At 44.7% G+C, this 23,334-nt stretch overlaps 1 protein-coding gene across 3 annotated transcripts in view; it reads right to left on the bottom strand.

Annotated features, from left to right (window-relative positions):
* Positions 1 to 23,334, bottom strand: part of Ccbe1 (collagen and calcium binding EGF domains 1) — a 250,353-nt gene that overhangs the window by 23,036 nt on the left and 203,983 nt on the right. For all 3 annotated transcript variants that reach the window (XM_052742360.1, XM_052742362.1, XM_052742361.1), the window contains 3 exons: positions 20,215 to 20,267; positions 9,005 to 9,139; positions 6,587 to 6,739 (listed from right to left, as the gene is read on the bottom strand). In XM_052742360.1, coding sequence (XP_052598320.1) covers positions 6,587 to 6,739; positions 9,005 to 9,139; positions 20,215 to 20,267 — 341 coding nt within the window. The remainder of the gene's footprint in view (positions 1 to 6,586; positions 6,740 to 9,004; positions 9,140 to 20,214; positions 20,268 to 23,334) is intronic.

Below are 23,334 nucleotides of genomic sequence, written 5' to 3' on the forward strand. Positions count from 1 at the left end.
GACACTCGGGGTCACGGTAACTTTATCAGAAAATAAACACAAGTTGAAAAATAAAGACCAGTGAGCTAATCACGGTGGAGCCAACATTTCCTACGTTGTCTCCCTCTTGTGCTACGCAGACTCCCTTGTGTCTCAACTGGCTCCAGCTCTGGGTTTCCAAAGATAAAAATCAAAGAGACTGAACACTGATTTGTCAGATGGCTTGTATCACCCAGCCAGAGGACATTCTTTCAAATTGTCAGAGGCTGTCCTGAGGCCATACCCCTTCTATGCTTCCATATCATCATCATCATCATCATCATCATCATCATCATCATCTTAGTTTTAAAATTTATTGCACTATGTTGTGTGTGCATGTGTGCGTGTGTGTGTGTGGGGGGCAAGGTACGCATGTGGAGACATACTTTTGTCTTCATGGAGATACGCAGACAACTTTGTGACATTAATTCTCTCCTTCCACCTTTACATAGGTTCTGGGATCAAACTCAGGCCATCAGGCTTATATGACAAGCAGCTCACCCGCCCTGGACTTCTATTTTAAATTTGTCCGACTCTAACATTGTAGATGTTGGACAATGAAAAGCTTAAGAAATATCTCTCCCCAAAGAACTTCCCCCAAACTCAAAACATATACCAGACAGGGAGAGGTGATTTAAGATCATGTGTTTATACTCAATAATCATTATCTTCATTATTTTTTTTTTTGAAAAGCGGTGAAATACTGGGCTGACTAATTTGTCCAAAGCAGCTGGAAATGCTTAGCTGCCTCATGTCCAGAAGGCTCTCTTTGCCGTGAGCACGGCTTACTATTGAGCTGCTTGTTCAGATATGAAATTACTCACCCTTGAGATACAGTAAGGAATGTTCCCTACACGGGAGGTGTTAAAGCTGGCCATGTTTTCAAACTGCGTACTTGCACAGATAGAGAAGGAAATAAAAAGCAGGTATTGTATTTCAGCAAATTTTGAAACGTTTTCCAAGGGTAAAAGGGGCCCTGGAGCTGGAGACCAATAGTGTCCCCAGAGACTGAGGAAACAGCTCCAGGGACCAGTCTCAAGTCACACAGTCAGCAAGCACTAACCTATCTTTGGTCACCTGCTCTAATTTCCCAGGCAAAGAACTTCCTGTGGCGTCATTGCTGCCAGAGAAATGATTGCAGGGTTCCTCTTCCTTCCTTTTTTCTTCTCTCTGACCCCAGAGTCAGCAGAGGCAGGGGAGAGGATACCTTGAGGCAGTGATGGCTCCATGGTCAAGCAGTTGAGTTAGGACAGGGACCTTCTGGGTGCACAAAGACCCTGTCCTTTCTCAAAACTATCTATGTTAATGATTCTTCCCAATTTCTACCCTAGAGACCCCTGATCATCAGTATAAAGATGCTTCTTTGTAAAATATAAAAACCAAACCAAACCCCTCTACACCTATGTGTTGAGTTCAGTGGAGATGGTAAATTAAAAATTCAGAGTATGAGCCGGGCGGTGGTGGCGCACGCCTTTAATCCCAGCACTTGGGAGGCAGAGCCAGGCGGATCTTTGTGAGTTCGAGGCCAGCCTGGACTACCAAGTGAGTCCCAGGAAAGGCGCAAAGCTGCACAGAGAAACCCTGTCTCGAAAAACCAAAAAAAAAAAAAAAAAAAAAAAAAAAAAAAAAAAAAAAAAATTCAGAGTAAACATTGTAAGGCTCATACTTCCGGGGCATGGGAAAGAGCTGATGATGACATTTTCCTTCTTTCAGACCAGGTGAAATTGCCATGTGGAGGCTGGTGGAGGAAGAGGCAGAAGGAAATGGGAGAAAACTTCCAACTCCATTCAGTTTTTTAAGCTTTGTGTCTCTGTAAGGCTTGGTGGTGATATCACCAGATGGTTTGTTCTAGTAAATGACAAGGACCTTTCCCATTTGTGCCACTGTTAGAGGAATCAGATATCTCTGAATGTGGTACAATAAAGAGGCCTGCCTGTTTCCACCTGTTCTACACCAGGGCCCATATAGTGAGTGAATCACCGTCCTCTGCACTCTAGCTACTCTATATGCTAGTTAACACCTTCGTCTGAGAATCGACCAGATGTCCCATCAAGTTTAGCCCAGAGCCCAGATTTGTGACATAAGATAGTTTCCAATCTGTGCTTTTTAGGACCTCATCATCTATGAGATCTTAAAAAAACTATTATTTGGGGGCTGGAGAGATGGCTCATTTGTTAAGAACACTGGTCACTATTCAGAGGAACCAGGTTCAATTCCCAGCACCCACATGGCAGCTCATAACCATATCTAACTCCATTCCCAGGGGATCCAATACCCTTTCCTGGCCTCCTTGGGCACTGCACACATGTGGTACACAGACATGCATGCAGGCAAAACACCCATACACATATAGTAAACATAACCTAAAATATTTACATCCCTTTTACAAATTATTATTTTGCATGTGTGTGTGGGGGTATTGAGGTGAGTGTGCATCTGGTATCTTCCTCTAGTGCTCCCCAACTTGTTAAAACATTCAGACATTTATTTATGTGTGCATGAGAGCATATACGTATGTGTGCCATGTACATGCAGACGCCTGAGGAGGCCAGAAGAGGGCACTGGATCACCTAGAACTGGAGTTACAGGTAGCTCTAAGAGGCCTGATGTGGATGCAGGGGCCTTCAAACCCAGCTCTTAACTGCTGAGCTACCTCTCCAGCCCCTCCACCTTATTTTGGAGAGAGGGTCTCTCATGAACCTCAAGCTCGACCTTGCTATTTTGCTTAGGCTGCTTGGTTGACAAGCCCCCGGGATCTGCTTGTCTCCACCCCCGCTAGCTCTGAGGTTAGAGGTATGTGCTGCTGCAGCTTGCTTTTACGTGGGGGCTGAGGATGCGAACTTGGGTCCTCACGCTTGTGTAGCACACGCTTTACCCACTGAGCCCATCCCTCCGGCCCTGTTAGATGTTTATCAGGTTGTGTGAGTAATGATGTGACATTCAAGGGTCCTAGTTAGCTTGGTCAATTTGATACTGCCTAGACTCACCTGAGACAAAAGCCTCGACTGAAGAATTGCCCAGATCAGATTGGCTTGTTGGCATGTTTGTGGGGGATAGTACTGATTCCTAATTGATGCAGGAGGGCCTAGCCCACTGTGGACAATACTATCCCTAGACAGGTGGTCCTGGGCTATGTGTGAAAGCTAACTAAGTGTGAGCCAGAGTGACACAACCACTTTCTGATTGGACTTAAGGCCCACTCCACAAGATGAAAACTATACCACCATTATCAGGCCAAGAACCTATAGCACAGACTCTAGAAGAGCACCTACTTTGTTATTCTGCTACAGGAACATAGCAATGAACCAAGTCCTAATGACTTTGCGTTAGGCCCATTGATTGGGGCATCTCTCAGGTCTTGTTAGAGATCCTTCTGTTTGCAGTAGATGGTGAACAAGAATTGCTGTGGGATGTTCTGTATGGCAAATGTGTTGCTGATTGGTCAATAAATAAATCACTGATTGGCCAGTGGCTAGGCAGGAAGTATAGGCAGGACAAGGAGAAGAATAAAGCTGGGAAGTGGAAGGCTGAGTCAGAGACACTGCCAGCCGCCACGATGAGAAACAGCATGTGAAGATGCCGGTAAGCCACGAGCCATGTGGCAAGGTATAGATTTATGGAAATGGATTAATTTAAGCTGTAAGAATAGTTAGCAAGAAGCCTGCCACGGCCATACAGTTTGTAAGCAATATAAGTCTCTGTGTTTACTTGGTTGGGTCTGAGCGGCTGTGGGACTGGCAGGTGAGAGAGATTTGTCCTGACTGTGGGCCAGGCAGGAAAACTCTAGCTACAAAGAATCATAACTGGCCAAGGTGCAGAGTATATGAAACTGTATGAGATTCTCAAGGAACTAAAAAAAGAAAGAAAGAAAGAAAGAAAGAAAGAAAGAAAGAAAGAAAGAAAGAAAGAAAGAAAGAAAGAGAGAGAGAAAAGCAAAACAAAAGATACAATGAGACCTCTCAGCCTCCCCTTCTCTCCCCTTTGCTAAGCCCTCCTTGCTGAAGGTGGGGCACAGGTGAGTGCTTCTCATTGACTCAGATCCTATTACAGCTGATAGACCACAGGGGATCGGATCCTGCTCTGAGGTCTAGAGAGAAATGTGTGTAGAGAATCCGGGAATTACTTCTCGGGGGTGGAGATTTCTTGAGACCCGGGGACAAATGAACTCAGCACATCAAATCTTACACAGGCCTCTAGAACTGCCATTTGGTCTCTCTTCTTTTTGTTAGTGTCTCTGTCCTTGGAGATCATTCTGCCCCAACACGGAGGCATTTCTTGTGGGAGGGGTCAGCTCTGGGTTATGGGTATTTGAATACCTCCCCCCTCCCCCAGAGGCCCCAGCATGGGTTTCTGTCCTGACACTCAGCAGCACGCATTTGCTGTTCTGATGGTTTGGCTCTGTTTTGGGCTTCTCCAGGCTCCATCCTGCCCATGGTTTTTTTTTTTTTTTTTTTTTTTAAAAAAAAAAGACTTGTCTCTATATCAACTCAGGCAACCCACAGCCAACTGTGTACAGACAGCTGGAAATCCAATTCTTCAATGAAAACTTAGAAGGCAGCTTCCTGGTGATTATTTCCCTCACAATCCCACATCTGAAAGGATTGGTAGCTAAAAGGTGGTACCCACTGTCAGTGAGCACCTTCATTTCGAAAAAGAGAGATGCCGTACCTCCCTGCCCTTCTCTTATACACTTTGCCCATGGGGCGAACTGCAGTAATTTTACTTTTGAGTGAAAAATGGTCTGTAAATTATTATCCCGATTAAACTGTATTCCCCAAAGATTGCTGTCCCTTGATCTGTGCTGCCCTCCGGATGGGTAGGCTCCACATGTTTCAGAGTCTCAAAGGTGTCCCCACGCTCATGCCCTCTAGTTCACGTACAGGATCCCTAAATGCCCTGTCCTGAGCTGGCTCCAAGTAGTTATTTTGCATTTTCTTTTTGCACACAGTGGCTTCTCCATGACTCAACCTCGCTGCCCTTCAGAATCTGCCTTTGTAGTCGTTCCTTGTGAGGCAGCTGGTCTCCAGCTGTCTGCTGCCTCCCAGCCCTTTTTGAAGCTCAGGCTCCATCTCGTGCGTGCCCAGATGTTTCTGGTTTTCTCAACTCCCTGCACATCTTGGTACATGTGATTTGCCCTGGGGCCTCCTCCCTTCCCAGGGATGGCTCAGGCCCTCTAACCTCTCTTGACTGTGAGTTCATGTGAGTGCTCCAGCACGTGCAACGTGCATGTTCATGATGGTACAAAGCTCAACTTCTGGCTCGCTAAATGGCTAAGGGCTTTCTCTCCAGGGAACTTGTTGGGCCAACACTGGTCGTGAAAACTATTTCACCACCAAGTTCATTCCAGCTGGCAGGTGACTGACATGGTCCCCACAGGCTAAAATTCTAAATTTTAATGACTAGCTTGGCACTTGGCAGAGATATCAGAGTTACTTTGCAAGTGGATGTTATAAGCATTTGCCCACCAATCTGGGAGTTCCTTTCTTTCCCTTTCTTTCTCTTTTACGCCCTTCTTTCTCTTTTCCTTCAAACTCAAAGAAGTAACCCAGCAGGCAGGCTGATCCCATGCTCCAGTGGCCAGCCATCTTGGCTGAATCAGGCTGCCATGTTAATGTCCAGCAGCCTCCCAGCTCCATGCTGAAGCTCCAGATGGGAGACATTTTGTAACTGACTGTGGACTGATACAAAGTGAGTTGCTCAAAAGATTATACATGGGATACAAGCATACAATTTGGAAATGTAAATACATTTCCTCTGTCAAATTGGTGTAAAAATTCGTTCACACTCTCATTTTCTATTTTTATCTGATCATAAACCAAACAACTAGTTCACAGATGGGCACACGATATGGACTGCATTTTGGGTTGTGTTGAAATAGACTGGGGCCATATGTGGAAATTATTCAAATACATATTTCAGCCTGTTTTCTTTGAGAGAACATAGTCCATCTGGCCTCTTTCCTGTTCACTCTAGATGCCTGGAAACACAGAGCCAAGCGCTACTGATTTCTCCACAGGCATGCCACCTCTCTCCAGCGCATGTCAGCCTGCAACACTTGCCACAGACATGCTCCCGCCAGCTCTCCTCAGAAGGAGTTTGATCTTGGGTTCTCACCTAGGTCCCACTTGTAAGTGTCCCATCCTGCACAGGGTCACCAGATTAAGTTGGTTGGGCTCCCAAGTACCTATAATTTACACGTTATGTATAATATATACTACACATAAATATAGAAAACGGGATAAATAATGCATATACAATATAAAAATAACATGTACTATATATAATTACATAATGTGGACTGTAGATTATACCTAATTGCATTTTATATATTATAATATGTATTATTATATATCATGTGTACATACCATAAGATATTACATGGAATATCATTTTCCATATAAATGTACAATATGCATTATACATATAAGCTACAGTTACAGAATATAAAATCCTATAAATATATAAGACAGTTTCATTGCTATGTGTATGTAATTCTCAAACTGACGCTCTATGTAATATCTAATAGAAACGTGCACACCGTAAGGGGTGTCATGCTTGTCCTGCTCACCAGTGTCGTTGGGGTACTTGTCTCCCCTGGTGCAGGTCTTCCCATCGTCCTCAAGGACGTAGCCTTCCCGGCACCCACAGTGGTAGCTGCCCACGGTGTTGATACAGATGTGTGCACAGAGAGTAGTGTTGCTGCTGGCACATTCGTCAATATCTGGTTTGAATCAAATGCATAGAACAATTTCAACACAGCCACACACCTGGCCCCTCTGTTGACATGAGCAAGCAAAACTTCTAGATCTGAACCAGAGAAGTGTGGAGTCAAGTGAAGTTCCAGGAACATGGGCCATACAGGAAGCCTTAACTTTGGGTCATGTGCCTGTCATCAGAGACCTTGAGTGGTGGTGTCTGTCCTGTGGCTTGGTGCCTCAGAGGCTCACTCACCCGTAGAGCATGACAATGAGGCCAGCCCTAAACACTCCCTAGGGCTCCACGGAAGAGAAAACAAAATGCCAGCAACACAGCTGACTTCAGTAGGTAGCTTGGTGTGCTGAGACTTAATCCCCCTTTATAATGGGAGGTTCCAAACAGCATGCAGCGACCCGAAGGTCACTTAGGAATGGTCTCTTCCCAGTTAAGAGACATGGCAGCAACTGGAAAAAGCCACTTCTAACAAAAGTAAATAGTAGGATGGGCCTCCTGGAGAGAGGTTTCCCCAGACAACCCCTGCTCCACACTGACCCAAGCTGCCCCCTGGTGAGCCGTGGAAATGAGCCATGAGATCATCAAAGAAGGGACCCCAAGAGAGTCAGCGTGGACTGTGTACATCACTGACTCAGTTCCCCGTGGCATGGGGTGGAAACAAAATGTTTCTCACCACAGGAAAAGGGAGAAGGCTGTATTCCATTTCCTGTTCACTGGATGAAGACACCTGGCGTAGTGGATGGGAACAAGGACACCACCTCAGACTCTACACATGTGGCAGGCAGAGCCCAGTCCCGAAATTCAGGAGACTGACAGCTTCCCAATGCTCCCTGGGCAAGCTGCCAAGGACCTCGCTCTGACAGGAGCTGAGGGTCCCAGGAAGAGCATGGCAATGTGGGTGTTCCCCTGGCACTACACACTGTCATCTAGAGGCTGGGGGTCCCAACTGAAGCCTACTTAGAGGGGTCCCTGTCCTAACGTTAAATATGAAGGTGTTGTGCTTTGGGGGCACTCTTTGTTGAACCCAAGCTCCCGTGGTCACCAAAAGAAAACAGGAGGTTGAAGTAGCTATTGGACACTGAAATATTAGCCTCCCTGGGTGGCACTGAGCCACTGGGGACATCCCCTGATCTATGTAGGTGGTGTCATGGGCTCCTGCTCTATTTACTTAATTGTGTTGGCCCCATCCTTCGTTAGTGTGCAATACTACTTCCAGATACTGTTGGGAGGCTGTAGAAGGCCCATGGCTAGACCCTTTCCCAAAAGCTTCTCTGCAGAGCCCTAGTGGACAGAGGGGAAGGGCTGTTTATCAAAGGCTGTTTGCTAATTCCCACTTGAGTCTATTGACCATCTCAGTCCATCTTCTGATTCCTGAACTTCACTAAACCTGTCAATCACTTAGTGTCATTTGTGAAAAGGCACATTCCTGGGTCTACTGCTCGGTTTGTCTCATTAGCCCTGGAAAGGAGGCCAAGACCCCAGGTTAGCCACAGAATGATCACACTTTGAAATAGACAATCTCTTGAGACGAGTCCGAAGCCTTCTTAGAAGGGAATGGTAGAAAACCCCAGTCAATGGGGACACAAGAAACAGGCTGGTGGCCACTGAGGGTGGCTGGACTGTTTACTCAGCTGTAGTCCAGGCAGGTGGCCTCAGCTTTCTTCAAATTGCTTCCTACCTGCTCGACACACCAATACTTCCGTTGTCCTGCTTGAACCCCAGGGCTGCCAATCCTCATTTTGTTCCGTGTTTTTACATTTCTGATTTTTTCTTTTCTTGAGACAGGGTCTCTCTCTCTGTAAACCTGGCTGTCCTGGAACTCAATATGTAGACTAGGCTGGCTTCAACTCAGTGAGATCTTCCTGCCTCTGCCTCCCTTTAAGTGTTAGAATTAAAGGTGTATGCCGCCCCACCTGGCTTCTGACCTGCCTTACACCATTCTCGTTTATGTAGGACACTCTCCCTTTTCTCTAGCTCTTATCTCTCCTCTCAGTTAGGCTCTGACTAATTCCACCTCCTGAAGACATCTTTGTACATGATTTGTTTTGATAAACATGATGAAAGCTATTGGTCCACAGGCTAAAACCAAACACCACTCCATCCCACAAGTACAAAGACTTCAAGGGGAGGAGTCAGAGTGTACAGCAGCTCCTCTGACCTGGTCCTCTTCCTCCTGCTGCTGCTGCTGCTACTGCTGCAGCAGCAAATGCAGCAAAGAGCAGAGGTATCTGAGCCCAGCACGTCCCCAGGAGCTGGGAAGGCATTTCCGACGCACCCAGGCAGTACGGCCTCTCCCGCTTTTGGTGCCTCTCTCGGTCATATCGGTATCCTGGGTAACAAGTGCACAGCACCCGGCCGAAGTTATCCGTGCATTGCTGTTCACAGGGAGCTTGGGCACAGATGTCATAATCTGAAAGAGAAGAGAGCACTCACATCAGCCTCAGCATGCACTGAGTGACCCAGCCCTAGCCTGGAATAGACTTTGGGGGCTGCTCTGTGCTAAGGGTTAAATGTGAAGTGTGATTGGCTCCCTTTGGAGAGCTATTAACTCTTTCCAAGTTTCTGAGAGTGCCACAATGGATGGTCTAATGCAGGTTTTTTGTTTGTTTTTTGGTTGTTTTTTTTGTCTTGTTTTTCGAGACAGGGTTTCTCTGTGTAGCTTTGCGCCTTTCCTGGAACTCACTTGGTAGCCCAGGCTGGCCTCGAACTCACAGAGATCCACCTGGCTCTGCCTCCCGAGTGCTGGGATTAAAGGCATGCACCACCACCACCCAGCTAAATGCAGGGTATTTATGTGACTAAAAGCAAATGTCACTTGGATTTTCTTCCTTAGGTCATCATATCAGCCTTCCATTTTCATCCACTATCCAGAGCGCCAAGATGTTTAGGCAGCCAGGCTCTGCAGCATCACTGGGATCTGTTTTACCTTTCCCTCCTAATGACACAGAGAGTATATTCCTTCCAGCAGTATGTCAAGACAGTCCAGAGCTGGTGAGAGTCGAGTGTTATACTGTGAGAAGAAGACCTTGGGGTTAGGCAGGCTCTGAGAAGTAGCAGGGATACTTTGGAGCTGTGGGGATTTTTCAGAGCCAGTGCTGGCAGGAGCAAGTGTAAAAGGTGTGCTCACAGGAGGGTTGATCCTGCATTCGGAGAAGAGGACTTGTACACATTTGAATGGCTACAAATGTCTTATCAGCCCAAAGCCCATGTAAACTAGAGTAAGTTCGCTATTACCCAAAGAATTAGGGCATGTGTTCCCCTGGGCTCTGATGAACTGGTGTTTAATGCACCTCTTGAAGGGCCTTTGGCTCTGAGTCAGTAGCTCCGGCTCAGCGTTTGCTCCCAGCCCAGACTCAACATCTCATTTATCATCGCTGCTCTCCTCAGGTGCTGACAGATGCAGTCTCCTTGGACAGAGAGCGAGCCTGGCTCTGCTCTGCTCTGGTATATATGAGGCCAGACAGGTGGGCTGTCAGCTCCTGATGCAAGCTGGGTTAGCGTGACAAGGGTCATGTCCATCTCATGATGAGCTAAAACTGCACTCCTCCCTACAAGGATGAGTCCAGGTCTGCTCTGCCTGCATGGCTTCTGACCAGCCTTGCAAACTGTTTTTGGTTAGATAGGATTTTCTCAATGAAATTCTAGGTTCCTTTGGCTTGAGAGCCAGGTCTCGGCATGGGTGGTGAGTGACCCTTTCCTACCAGTGCTCACCATCATGGGGCAGCAACCAGAGAGAGGAGGAAAGGCAGAGTGCACCCAGCAAGGCTTGCTTTGAGAAGCAACCGTCCCAGTGCCCCCTTGTACCCCTGCTTCCCTAGAGTGTCACTCCACACTTTCCAGTGAGTTGTGTTTCTCATATTCACCTCTGCATCTCACAATGGCCAGCTCACCTCACGCCTTTCTTTTAAGCACTCCCTGTTGACTTCCGGTTGTGCAAGAGATGTGTTCAGTGTCTTCATCACCCCCCCCCCACACCCCTTGAACAACACACTTCTTTCCCCATTTAGTCAGCAATTCTTGAGAATTTTAGTTGAATAAGATTTCAGCGTTTGCAAAAACAGTGACATTACGAAAGCTGTTATCTGCTGAGTTTAGACATGGACTCTGACCATTTAATTTTTGGGGGACCCTCCCTTTTTTTGCTTCCCCAGAATTAAGATAACCCTGGTAACCCTGGTGTATGTTTGAGGGTTGCTAATGATTTCAAACCTGCCCCACCTCCTTTTCCGTGGGCTACCTTTGGACTTGGGTCTTTGGACATTTTTATTTTGGTAGCCATTGTCCTATTAGGCACTGTGGTTAAGGGACTCTGGGGAAGGGGAGGGAGCACAGTCAAGATGGACACATAGAAACACAAAGACAGGGAGCTTGAAAGAGGAAGGGGGGCTGGGCGAGTCTGCTCCTGCCTGGACTTCCTTTTCATGGGATGCTCATCTCTGTCTCCCTCCTCCTTCCTCACACTAGCAGAGTGTCTCAACAGTGGTAGGAAATGCCAGTGAGTAGTGTTCCTGCCAGCTGCAGAATCAGCTCCATTATATCCTATTTCATGGGTTCCAGATCCATGGGTCATATTCTCGGAGTTCAGAGCAATAATCCTGACTGTCTAGTGTCTCAGACGTTTAGGCTCCATCCAGAGATACTATCGGAGTCAGAGTTACTATTATAGCTGTCATGAAACCACAAAGCAACTTGGGGAGCAAAGGGTTTATCTGGCTTACACTTCTACATCACAGTTCATCATCAAAGGAAGTCAGGACCAGAACTCAAATAGGGCAGGAATCTGAAGACAGGAACTGATGCAGAAGCATGAAGTAGTGTTGCTTACTGGCTTGTTTCTTATGGCTTGCTCAGCCTGCTTTTTTATAGAAACCAGGACCACTAGCCCATGGTGGTAAGCACCCATGATAGACTGGGCCCTCCCACATCAATCACTAATTAAGAAAATGTCCTACAGGCTTGCTTACAGCCCAATCTTATGGAGGCATTTTCTCAACTGAGGCTCCCTCCTCTCTGATGACTCTAGCTTGTGTCAAGTTGACAGAAATCTAGGCAGCACAGATAGATACTCTCACTCTGAGCTTGCAAGTCTGAACTGGTCCACTGTCTGTCTGTGCTCCCCTGGGCAGAACTGGTAGCCGCTGCCTACACCTTTTATCTCTGTGGTACTTACTGTTTGCCTTTGGCTTTTTAAACTCTCAATGTCCTCCCAGAAATTCTTCCTATCAAATCCTCTCTGTTAATCAGTTATTGTCGTCCTTTGGGACTTAACTTTTGATCCACACAACTCAGGTTCCTCAACGCTGTTACTAATTTATCCCCAGAGATAATTTTGGAAATCTCTTAAAATGTCTAAGGTGTTTGGATATATTAGCAATTTAATCTTGGGGAGGTTCCCCCAAACGGGCATGTCCAACCTTCAGTCCCCACAGAGGCCACATGTGTCCCTGGATAATTATGAATATAACCTAATACATTTGTAGATGACATCATGTTACACTGTCAAAAGGGTGGATGCCCCTGATGGAACATTCAGATTTCTGCACATTCCCATTAAGACATGGTATGTACTCACTCATAAGTGGATAGTAGATGTAAAGCAAAGGATAACCAGGCTACAATCCACAGTCCGAGAGAAACTAGGTAACAAGGAGGACTCTAAGAGGGACACATGGATCTCCCTGGGAACAGGAAATAGATGAGATCTCCTGGAAAAACTGAGAGCAGGTTGGGGAGGTGGGACACAGAGGGGGTAAACTGGGGTTGAGTTGGAGGAAGGATGGAGAGGGAGAGCACTTAAAGAGATATCTTGATAGAGGAGGCCATTTGGGGTTTAGGGAGAAACCTGGTGCCAGAGAATCCCCCAGGAATTCACAAGGATGACCTTAGCTAAGACTACTAGCAATAATGGAGAGGGTGCCTGAACTGGCCTTCTCCTGTAATCAGTCCGGTGACTACTCTAATTGTCATCAGAGAATTTTCATCTAGTAACTGATGGAAGCATATGCAGAGATCCACAGCCAAGCACTGGGCTGAGTTCTAGGAGTCCAGTTGAAGAAAGGGAGGAGGGATTATATAAGCAAGGGGTGGGGTGATCAAGATCATGACATAGAAACTCACAGAGACAGGTGACCTGAGCTAGTGGAAGCTCACAGACTCTAGAACAACAGCTAGGGAGCCTGCATGGGACTGACCTAGGCCCTCTGCATATGGGTGACAGTTGTGTAGCTTGGTCTATTTGTGGGGGCCCCTATCAGTGGGTTCAGGATCTATCCCTAGTGCATGAGCTGGCTTTTTTGAACCTACTCCCTATGGTGGGATGCCTCACTCAGCCTTGATGCAGGGGGAGGAGCTTGGTCCTGCCTCAACTTGATATGCCAGGCTTTGCTGACTCCCATGGGAGGCCTGCCCCTTTCTGAGGAATGGATTGTGGGGGTGTAGAAAGGAGATGGGGGGAGGGAACAGGAGACGAGGAGGGAGAGGAAACTATGGTTAGTATGTAAAGTAAATAAAAATATTAATAAAAAACGATTTATGTGATTATCTCTTGAGGGGCACCTCTGCCTTCTGCCATTCACTTTATCTTTTCTGGTTTACTCTCTCAGTTCAGTAGAGCCTGCTGTCCAGTGTATGCCCGAAGAAGGTCACAAAAGAAGTTGAGTTGAGCTCGCACATATGTAAAAATGACTGTCAACACGTAGGAGTGCTGACAGTGGAAACGCGTAGCTAGGTTGGACAACTTGGCATCATTGTTTGAAGGTATTGCTCTCTTGTCTCCTAGCCTTCAGTCTTGCTACAGCTAAATCCTAGTCTTTCCATGTCAAGTGAATTTCCTTTTATTCCTCTTTGAAAATTTTCAGGATTTCTCTCTTTTACTTCTAGTGTACTGAAATTTCACCATGTATTTATTATATGTGGGACTAGGTCAATCTTCAAAGGGCCCCTTTTATCTGGAAACTCATCCTCCAGTTCTGGAGAAGTTTCTGGATTTGTATCTCTGATGCTTACCACTCCTGCTCTGGGTGCAATCATTAGGTACCTGGCCGTTCCTCTAACAGTCTCATGCTTTCTTCCTAGGTCTCATTCCTTCGATAGTTTTACTCTAGTTCTCGGGAAATTTCCTTCGTTTCATCTTCCAATTTTTGTGTCACATTCTTAATTTCTAAGAACTCTTTATTCTCCTCTGTTACTTTTTAGTAACAGAATGTTTCTGTCCCATGGATGTTGTGTCATCCCCCAACCCACCCAAAGCTAAACTGTAATATTTTGAAGTGTTCTCCATGTAAAGTCTGTGTTTTCTCTAAGGCTCTTTTCCTCATATGTTTTGTTCTGAAGACTTCTGCTTTAATGTCTGGAGACCCTTTGGTGCCTCTCTTGCTTAATTATGATTTATTAACCACAGCTCTTTGCATATGGGGTTGTATAGCCCTAGGCCTCACTATAAGTGACCTGGGTAGAATGCTGGTGCCAGGTCTTTTGCATGAGCCATCTGGTATACCCAAGGATAACATTTCTAATTTGTTGCCTGAGAATAAGTCACTAGAACTCAAATGAACAGAGAAGGCTGGGTGTTTGAACAGGCAATGTGTGAGCATGAGCTGAATACCTGTTTTAAGTACTGGACTCTGTCTCTGACTGTCTCTGAAGCCTGTGCTTCACCTTCTCAGAAGAACTGTCTTGACTCTCCTTGTCTGGTCAGGCAAGGGTCGGTGTTCTGTCTGTCTGAAACAGAATAAGATCTGGGAGGGCAATCTCTTTGACTCTTAGCCAATTCTTCTTTTCTTTCTGTTTTTGCTTTTGTGTGTTTGTATGTACATGTGTGTGGAGGCCAATGGTCAATATTGGGTGTCTTTCTTGGTCACATTCTACCTCATTTATTGAGAGAGGTTCTCTCACTGAACTTGAAGGCTCCCCAAATCTGGTAGACTTGCTGGCCAGTGAGCCCCAGGACCCTACTTACCTCTGTCCCTGCAAACACTGGGTTTACAGACATTATGCCATTTGGCATTTTAATGTGGGCACTGGGAATCTGAAGTCAGGTTCTAATGCTTGTACCACAAGCACGTTCTTAACGTAGTCATTTCCCAGTCCCCTCTTTTTTTTTTTTTTGGTTTTTCGAGACAGGGTTTCTCTGTGTAGCTTTGCGCCTTTCCTGGAACTCACTTGGTAACCCAGGCTGGCCTCGAACTCACATAGATCCGCCTGGCTCTGCCTCCCGAGTGCTGGGATTAAAGGTGTGCGCCACCACCGCCCGGCTGCCCCAGTCCCCTTTTTTATTTCCAGTGATCTTGCCTGTTTTAGTATGAAGTCAGTTGTCCTCAGCCTCCCCTGGTGCTGGCTAAGGCTTCATTCTCCCCATTTTCCTAAGCTTCGTCCTACCCCTAGGTCTGTTCTCTGGCTTCCAACATTTTGTTGCTGATATCTGTTCTTTCTTCCCTTTTGATCTTGTAGACTCATGTCTTTTCCACTTTGTAGGCTTTTGAATGGAGCAAAGGTAATGATTTATGCAGTCCTCTATTTCTGATGCTTGTTTTCCAGAGCCCGCCCACTTTTGGTCATGCAGCTTCTATCTTTAAATTGTATCTGCTTTCTCTGTCTCAGTTTTATTTCTCTTGGCATTATTCTAATTCAGACTCCGAGACTCTTGTGTAAACAGCACCATCACCAAGATTCTCCACCTTTAAATCCACTGTATAGAATGCTGCCAGGCCCTCCTTGCACGGGTGAGCTCTGTGTGGCTCAGTCCTTGCTCAACTAACCCAGGCTTCCCGTATATGCAAAGAATTCCTAATCTGAAAACTTCAAGCATTTGGACTCCATGATGTTTTTTGGATTTTGAAGTCTTTCAGATTTCTAGATTAGAGATGCTCAGAACAGTAAGGTCTGTGCAAATATTTCCCAATCCCAAAACTCTGACACACCAAGTATTTCTGGCCCTGAGCAGTTTAGACAAGAAGTATTCAGCCTGCCCTCACCAGCTTTAAACCATTGCTTGGTCTTGCATTTGTGGTCTGGCATTATAGCCCTTGAGACTTTTCCAAACTTCCATAGTCATTTATGAGTCCTAAGACTTCCAAAGCCTCAACTCTCTTTCTTTGTCCTGTGTCGTAGTCACACCTCTTACCTCCACACAAGTTTTCACCTCCAATAAAGTCCAGCCAGCTCCTCCATCTTTATCCTCAGTGCTCTGCAACTGAAAGCCTAGAGCAGTGGTCGTCAACCTTCGGTGGTCAGACGACCCTTTCACAGGGGTCGTCTAAGACCATCGGAAATAACAGACACTTACCTTACGATTCATAACAGTAGCAGAATGACAGTTAGGAGGGAGCAATGAAATAATTTTATGGTTGGGGGTCACCACGACATGAGGAACTGTATTAAAGGGTCACAGCATTAGGAAGGTTGAGAATCACTGTTCTAGACAGTTTTCCAGCAACACTGTCAAGGCCAAGTCTTTCTTGACCCCCAACATGGTCTAGTTTGTCTCATCAAAACCCACAAGGCTCTTCTCTGTCACTCACATGTTCTTCCATTTTTATTGAGCAACCGCTTTTCCTCACCTGCCCAACTTGAACATTCTCTGTATGATCCTCCGGGTTTAGTTGTTTAAACACAGCGTCATGCTATGCAGCCCAAGCTGGCCATAGCCTGGGGTGAATTTCTGTCCCAGCCTCTCCGGTGCTGGGATTACAAGCATGAGCCACTACGCCCAGCTTGACCTCAGGGTCTTGACATTTCTATCTCCTCTCTTGTCAAATACTAGTAACAAAAATACTGATACTCACACCACAGTATTTTCACAGTAAGCTTAAATTCTACATGAGGGACAGTGTCTAGGAAAAGTGACAGTGACTAGGAAAAGCTCTTCCTACTTGTCTGGCCCCTTGTTTCTAGTTATGACTACTGTTTGCCTACCTGTCAGGGGATGATTCCCCTGGGATTAACAGTATGGTTCCTTCCCCAGATGATACGCATCCCACACCTGCTGAGCCAGAATGAACACAACCAAACATCTCCTTATCTCACTTATAATAGGAGTCAGAAAGCATTTTCTGGAAAGGACCAGACCTTACCTTGGGTGTGCAGTCCTCTATTTCGACTACTCAACCTTACCGTGACCATGTAAAGAGGCCACAGGAAGTACTTAAGAGGATGGCTCTGTGGGAGCTTCAACAGAACTTCATTCCAGAGTTAGGTGGCCAGGTGGACCCACAGGCTGTAGAGTATGAATGGGAGGCAGCAACACCTGTATTTTCCATCATCAGCAGGTTTGCTTAGAAATTCTAATCTCTTTTTGCTGTCTGTGGTCTGGAAGTCAGCTCAGCTGGGCCACAGTCCCCGAATATTTGGTGTGGTGAAATATCCCTCAGGAGGACATATGCATTGTGAGTCAGTGTCCAATAGACAGCGAGCTGGCAGTGTTCGCCCTTCACGAAAGGAAGTCAGTCTTTTTCTATTAAGCCTCCCCGAGTTGAATGAGGCTGACCAGCACCACGAATATAATCTGCTTTGTTGAAATTTGAGGGACCTCGAGGTGAATCTCAGCCTAGCAACGCACAGGAGCTGTTGCACCCACACCACATTCTGCTGCATTTACTGCGCATCTCCCTGTCCACCCATCCTGCACATTCTCTCTGTGCTCTTAGGGCTGCTGCTTCTGTGGCCTCACGCTCTGCCAGCCTAGCTGCCTCAGCTCCAAATGGAGCATGCTCCCTCTAGGAAAGAGAGGAGTGATTCCACTGAGCTCTTGCCAGGGCACTGGCTTCCTCATGCCTGTGTCCCGAGCCAAAGAAAGAAGTCACTGTGCCCAGAGACAACTGGTTCTAAACACTAAGTGGAAATTGTTTTGTTAGTCTGCAGAAGCTAAGCCAGTGTGTATGGAATATAAGGGGCCCTTGGTTATGTCTTAGGGTTATGAATACTATGACCCAAGACTAAAGCCAACAGAAAACTATTCCAGTTAAGGTAGGATCAATATTTTAGATGCATTAGGAATGAGGATAGGGATCACCTGATCATGTAATAAGAACTATGAGTAGGGGAGGGGAGGCATTTATTAGGGTAAAAGCAATAGGAATGAATGATGGAGAAAGGCAGTTACGAAGAGCAGAGATGACCATGGGGGCCAGTAATGGAAATGAGGCCTATGGTTGTCCTGAGTATTCATTTCTTCTCTCGTGAATATCCATAAGTATCTATACACAGCTCTCTTTACTCCCTTTCATATTGTGGGTCATAAGATGTGTTAACTTCATATTAAAGCATTTAAGCACTGTTAATTTTAACACCATAGTGTTTAAATTATAGAATATCAAGGAGAAATTTTATCATTCCTTTGCAGCTTCCTCAGGGAAATGGCTAAGCTGTTTTTACACAACATCATGGTATCACGTATCGTGGCCTGGTTCCTTGAAAATCCGATATCCAAAAACCCAGTCAAATATTTATTCTAAGATGTTTCTGTGTTGGTTGTTTTGTTTTTGAGACAGGGTCTTACACTGTAGCCCAGAGATTCACTCTGTAGCTCTAATTATTATACATAATTTCTAATTATGTATCTGTCTATGTGCCTGTATGGGGAATGTGCATATGAGTTTGGATGCCCACAGGGGCCAAAAAAGCGATATTAGATTCCCTGGGGCTGGCATTACAGGTGGTTATGAGCTGTTTGATGTGGCCACTAGGAACAAAACCCCAATTCCCTGAAGAAACAGTCCACATTTTTAACCTCTGAGCCATCTCTCCAGCCCCTTGACCTTAAACCCTTGATCCTCCTGCCTGTCTCCCAAGTGCTGGGATAACAGGCTATTCCATCAGCTCTGGCCTTACTTTTCAATCTTGAGGGATAGAAACCTCTTTACTAAAGATATCGTTAAGAATGAATACAACCACCATTTCATTCCCTTAGACCAAAACAAATAAACATTAAACACGATTCAGGTGGAAAACACCAGAGCAAAGAGTTCTAGACAACAATGTTTGGGCCTGCTTTCCTGGCACTATGCTGTTCTTTGTGCTACTACTCAAAGCTGCGGCTGTCTTTAAGGTGAGGGAGGCTAGATTTTGGCCAAGGCATTTGAGACTTTAATACCTAGCATTTAGAGAAATGGCACCTATATAGTATCCGTGCGGTTTTAATTAGGTTGAACAAAATCTTTACTTAGGATCTTAAGTTTATAAGGCCTAAACCTAATTTTCTTTGCTATTTGCCAAGCTGCGATGTAAATGATACAGTTGGTAACTGAGAAGATCAGAGGTGTGATGGGACTCTTCTAACTTACATGATTTCCCCCCCCAGCCTGGTTCTCACCCACAGAATCAACCAGCACAGAGCTTCCTCAGTTCAGAGAGACCCAAGGGCACATGGAAAACCATGTGTGAATCTATCTCCTATGAGCCTATGGTTCCCATGGTTACACCAATGGTTTAGCGATTTCTTTCATCTTCTGTAGAAGACAGCAGTAAACAGGAGGGAGTCATCTAATTCAAGATGATGAAGACATTTTGCTCCATGAGATAATGCAACAGAATTAGTTTGTCTAGGATCCTAGGCCTCTAGAGAGACACAGCTTCTAGGGCACCAGTGAAGAGAGCTATTTTGTACACCCCATTCCCTGTCCCCAACCCAACCCAAGCAAACTAACCCATTGCTCTTCAGACAATCTTCCACGACAACACCTTGCTTCGAATATTTTGCAGCATTCCTTTCCTACCTAAGCCCTGGGCAGCCTTCTTGATGATGACCTGGCTCAAGTCCTTTCCTGAACCTGCCTCTGTCTACTGATGCTTTGTGTAGTGTCCCCTGTGAATGTCTCTGCACTAAATGTCTGCTGTGCCTATGGAAGTTATCAATAACTACAGCAGTAGTCACTATTCATCAAGGACTGTAGGACTCAGTAATAAGTAATATAAGAATCAACCCCCGGCTTAAGTACTTTATATATGGCAAAATTCTTTAAACATGTGTATGACTTGGGACCAAAATCTCCCTGTAAAAACAAGATCCTATTAATAGCACATTAAAACATAATCAAAATCTGTTCATCTTGTTCAATGTGATCTACCAGCTGTCTCTTTATTCTGAGTCATGTGCCCAGAGGATCAGTCCATGCTTGAAACCTTTCTAATTTTAGGACTGGGCTGTGTATTTGGTTAGCATTGTTAGAGTCCTCTAAAGAGGCTTGAAGCTTCATACTGGAGAGCAGGTAGAGAGTTCAGGAAGAGGATCATGTTACAACTAGTGCGTGTGATGCCAGAGAAGAGACTACAGTTTGCTAAGCATGGATGCAAACTCTAAGCATGTTGGCGGTTCACACAGAGCACACCACATAGAATTCAATTGTTGAAAAAGAGAATTATGATTATATCCATAACTAGTCATACATAATGTATTTATAGCTAACACCCACTCTATGTGTATCCAAACTTTGTAGACCCTAGTGATGAGTCACAAAAAGGGGAGATGAAATCATCTATTAAATTACATACCTTCTGGAATACACTGTCCAAGAACAAATTTATATCCTTTGCAGCATTTTTTCCTAAGAGACAAACAAAAAAGCATCTTAGATGTAATACTAGGTTGAAAAATAAGGTTATTTATAGTTACTGATATTGTAAAACATAATGTGTCCAAAAAACCCTCAGATATAAAGTAGAGGTGGAGTGTTTTTTAATACACTCTGAGGTTAAAAAGAAAAATATTAATATCAGATGACCATATATCTTCCAAATACCAGGATCTGCCACATAATATATGAAACCAACCCTTTGGGTCTTATGAAGTAGATTAATTGCCCCTGGAAAACTATACAGTTTTAGTATATAAATGAAGAAGGACCACAGGCGGGAGCAGATGAAGTCCTGAGCTACCACCTACATCTACTACTTTACATCTGATCCAGTAAGTTGGCTGCTCCGGGAAAGCATCTACATTCTAAACAAGTATAGATGCAATGTTGCCGGAAGATGCTTGTACAAATGCGATCCTCTCTGAATGGAGTATCAAGGACTCAACTCCCAGATGTCAGAACAATCTGACTTCAAAGTAGCTCCTTATCCATGGTTCAAAGACATAAAGGAAAATATACTTGTAACCAATTAAAAAATTAAAAATTTCAGCAAAGAAACAGAAACTCTTATGACGGGAAATTCTAAGACTAGCCAGATGGCTCAGTGGGTTAAAGTGTCTGGCATGCGGCCTGAAAATCTGAGTTCAGTCCCTGAATCCCATTGTAGAAGGAGAGAACTGACGCCTGAAAGGTGTCCTTTGACATCTACATGTGTGGCACCCTCCCCCTTTCCCTTCTCAAATAATAATAGTAATAAACAAAAGAAAAATTATAAAAATGGAAATTCTAAAACTATAAAACCTATCTAAATATTGAAAAAGAAACCGCAAAACCCCAAACAAGTTCTGCCATATGTATTTAACAGAAAAAACGGAGAGATGATGTAGGAAAGAACACTGAATTAATTAACTGGGCATGATGGTGCACACTCATAACTCTAGGACTTGGGAAGCTGAGGCAGTTGGATCCTAAGTTCAAGGCCAACGTGGGCTACAAAGTGAGACACTATCTTTAAAAAAAATAGTGAATTAGTAAACATATAAACAGTAATTATCCAATCTGTAGAAGAAAGACAAATATTTGAACAGTGAATGAAGATTCAGATTTAGGGACATGTGGCCAGTATCAGAGGTCTATCGTACTACCAAAGGGGAAGTAGTGAAATGAAGTAGAATAGGCATGAAAGAATTGTTGAAAATTCCCAAAATTTAGTGAAACAAATTTACTGATTAAAGAAGCGTATCAAGCACCATATAAGCTAAGAACACACACACACACACACACACACACACACACACACACACACACACACACACACACACACACACATACTACACAGATTTAAAGGCCACAGTTTTTTAACTAAAAAAGTAAGCTATGAGTAATCCAGAAGACAGTTGTATGGCATCGTTTAAGAGCTGCAAAAACATTCCTGTCAACCAAGAGTCCTAAATCCAGTGAAAATCTCCTTCAAGAATGAAGAACTGAAGATATTTCTGATAAAACAAAGAATTAGTCACCAGCTCTGCTGCTCTGTAAGACATAGCATGAGCCCTTCAGTCTAATGAGGAGTCTTATCGGATGGAAACTTAAACCCACAGGAAGGGATCATAGCACCATAAATGGTAACTATCTACACTCACATAAGAGGTTTTTAGTCTTAATTTCTACAAAGCAAAAATAGTCACATTGTCTTATAAGGCTTAGGATGCATTTGGATGCAGTTACTATGGTAATTAGGGGAATGGAAGCACAGTAAATGGATCTACATGATTACTGAGTTCCTCACTTTCCATGAAAGAGCAAATACAGCCATTGCTAGTGGAGATCAGCATGCTCTCTGCCTCTCTGTCTCCTGCTTCCATCAGCCCCCTTTCGCATTACCATTTCCATCGCTGTGACCCAGTATCTGAGAGGACTACCTTAGAGGAGTAAAGCTTTATTTGCTCATGGGTCCAATCCACAGTGGCACAGAAGACGTGACTGTGGCAGGGCAACACGAAGTTGTCACATTTTTGGCTACAGACATGTAGCCTGAGTCAGGACCCAAAGCAAAGCTGGACTATAACTTGAAGGTATGTCTCCATTGACTTCTCTCAGCTAGGTCTCACCTCCTAAAGGCTCCACTGCCTACCCAGATACCATGGGCCTGAGGGAAACATTTCACATTCAAACAATAATGTCTTCCTTTCCCTGCCAGGGTCCACATAAGATTTTACCTTTTGCAGCGTCCTACACTGAGGCAGAGGATAAATCAACATTCAGTGACTCTGTCAATCTCAAGATTATACCATGATACTTCCAGTTTACTATAAAAGCTAAACTATAATTTTAAAAGTCAACTTCTTTTTCAATGCTAAAAGAAATTAGACTTAAGGTTACTCTGTTTGCAGTGCTATGCTGCGTTTCATCGCATTTTCTATATGTGTAAGTTAAATACATCCATCAGCTAGGGATTGCACCTTATTAGACCATAGTAATAGGCTACTTGATGCTGAGGTAGATGAAGAAGCACAAACTACTGAATGGAAAAAGGAGGCATTATTTGGAGAGGAGGCATGTTTAATATGCACAAAGCCCAGAATTTAAAACCTCCAAACCACACATACACACACAAAAACCTAGGTGAGTGTTGCCTGTCTATAATACCATCACTCAGCACTCAGGAGGTGGAGGCAAGGGAATCAAAAGTTCAAGTAACCTTTGCTACATAGTGAGCTCCAAGTGAGGCTGAACTACACGAGACCCTGTCTCTAAGGGAGAAAGAAAATAAAAGAAAAACAACAGGCATCATCTGAGTCCAGAAACCATCAACGAGGTTAGAGAAGGCCTCTGTCTAAAAAGAATTTTACAGGTTTAAATTTATCCTTCCTTAATGATAAAAATCCTGGAGAGACTAGGGATACAAGGGACATACATAATAAAGGTGAATTACAGCAAGCCCAAAGCCAACATCAACTTAAATGGAGAGAAACTCAAAGCAATTCATCTAAAATCAGAAACAAGACAAGGCTGCCCACTTTCTTCATACCTATTC

The sequence above is a fragment of the Peromyscus californicus genome, unplaced genomic scaffold (assembly GCF_007827085.1).
Source record: "Peromyscus californicus insignis strain IS unplaced genomic scaffold, ASM782708v3 Scaffold_17__1_contigs__length_78620276, whole genome shotgun sequence".
NCBI lineage: Eukaryota > Metazoa > Chordata > Mammalia > Rodentia > Cricetidae > Peromyscus > Peromyscus californicus.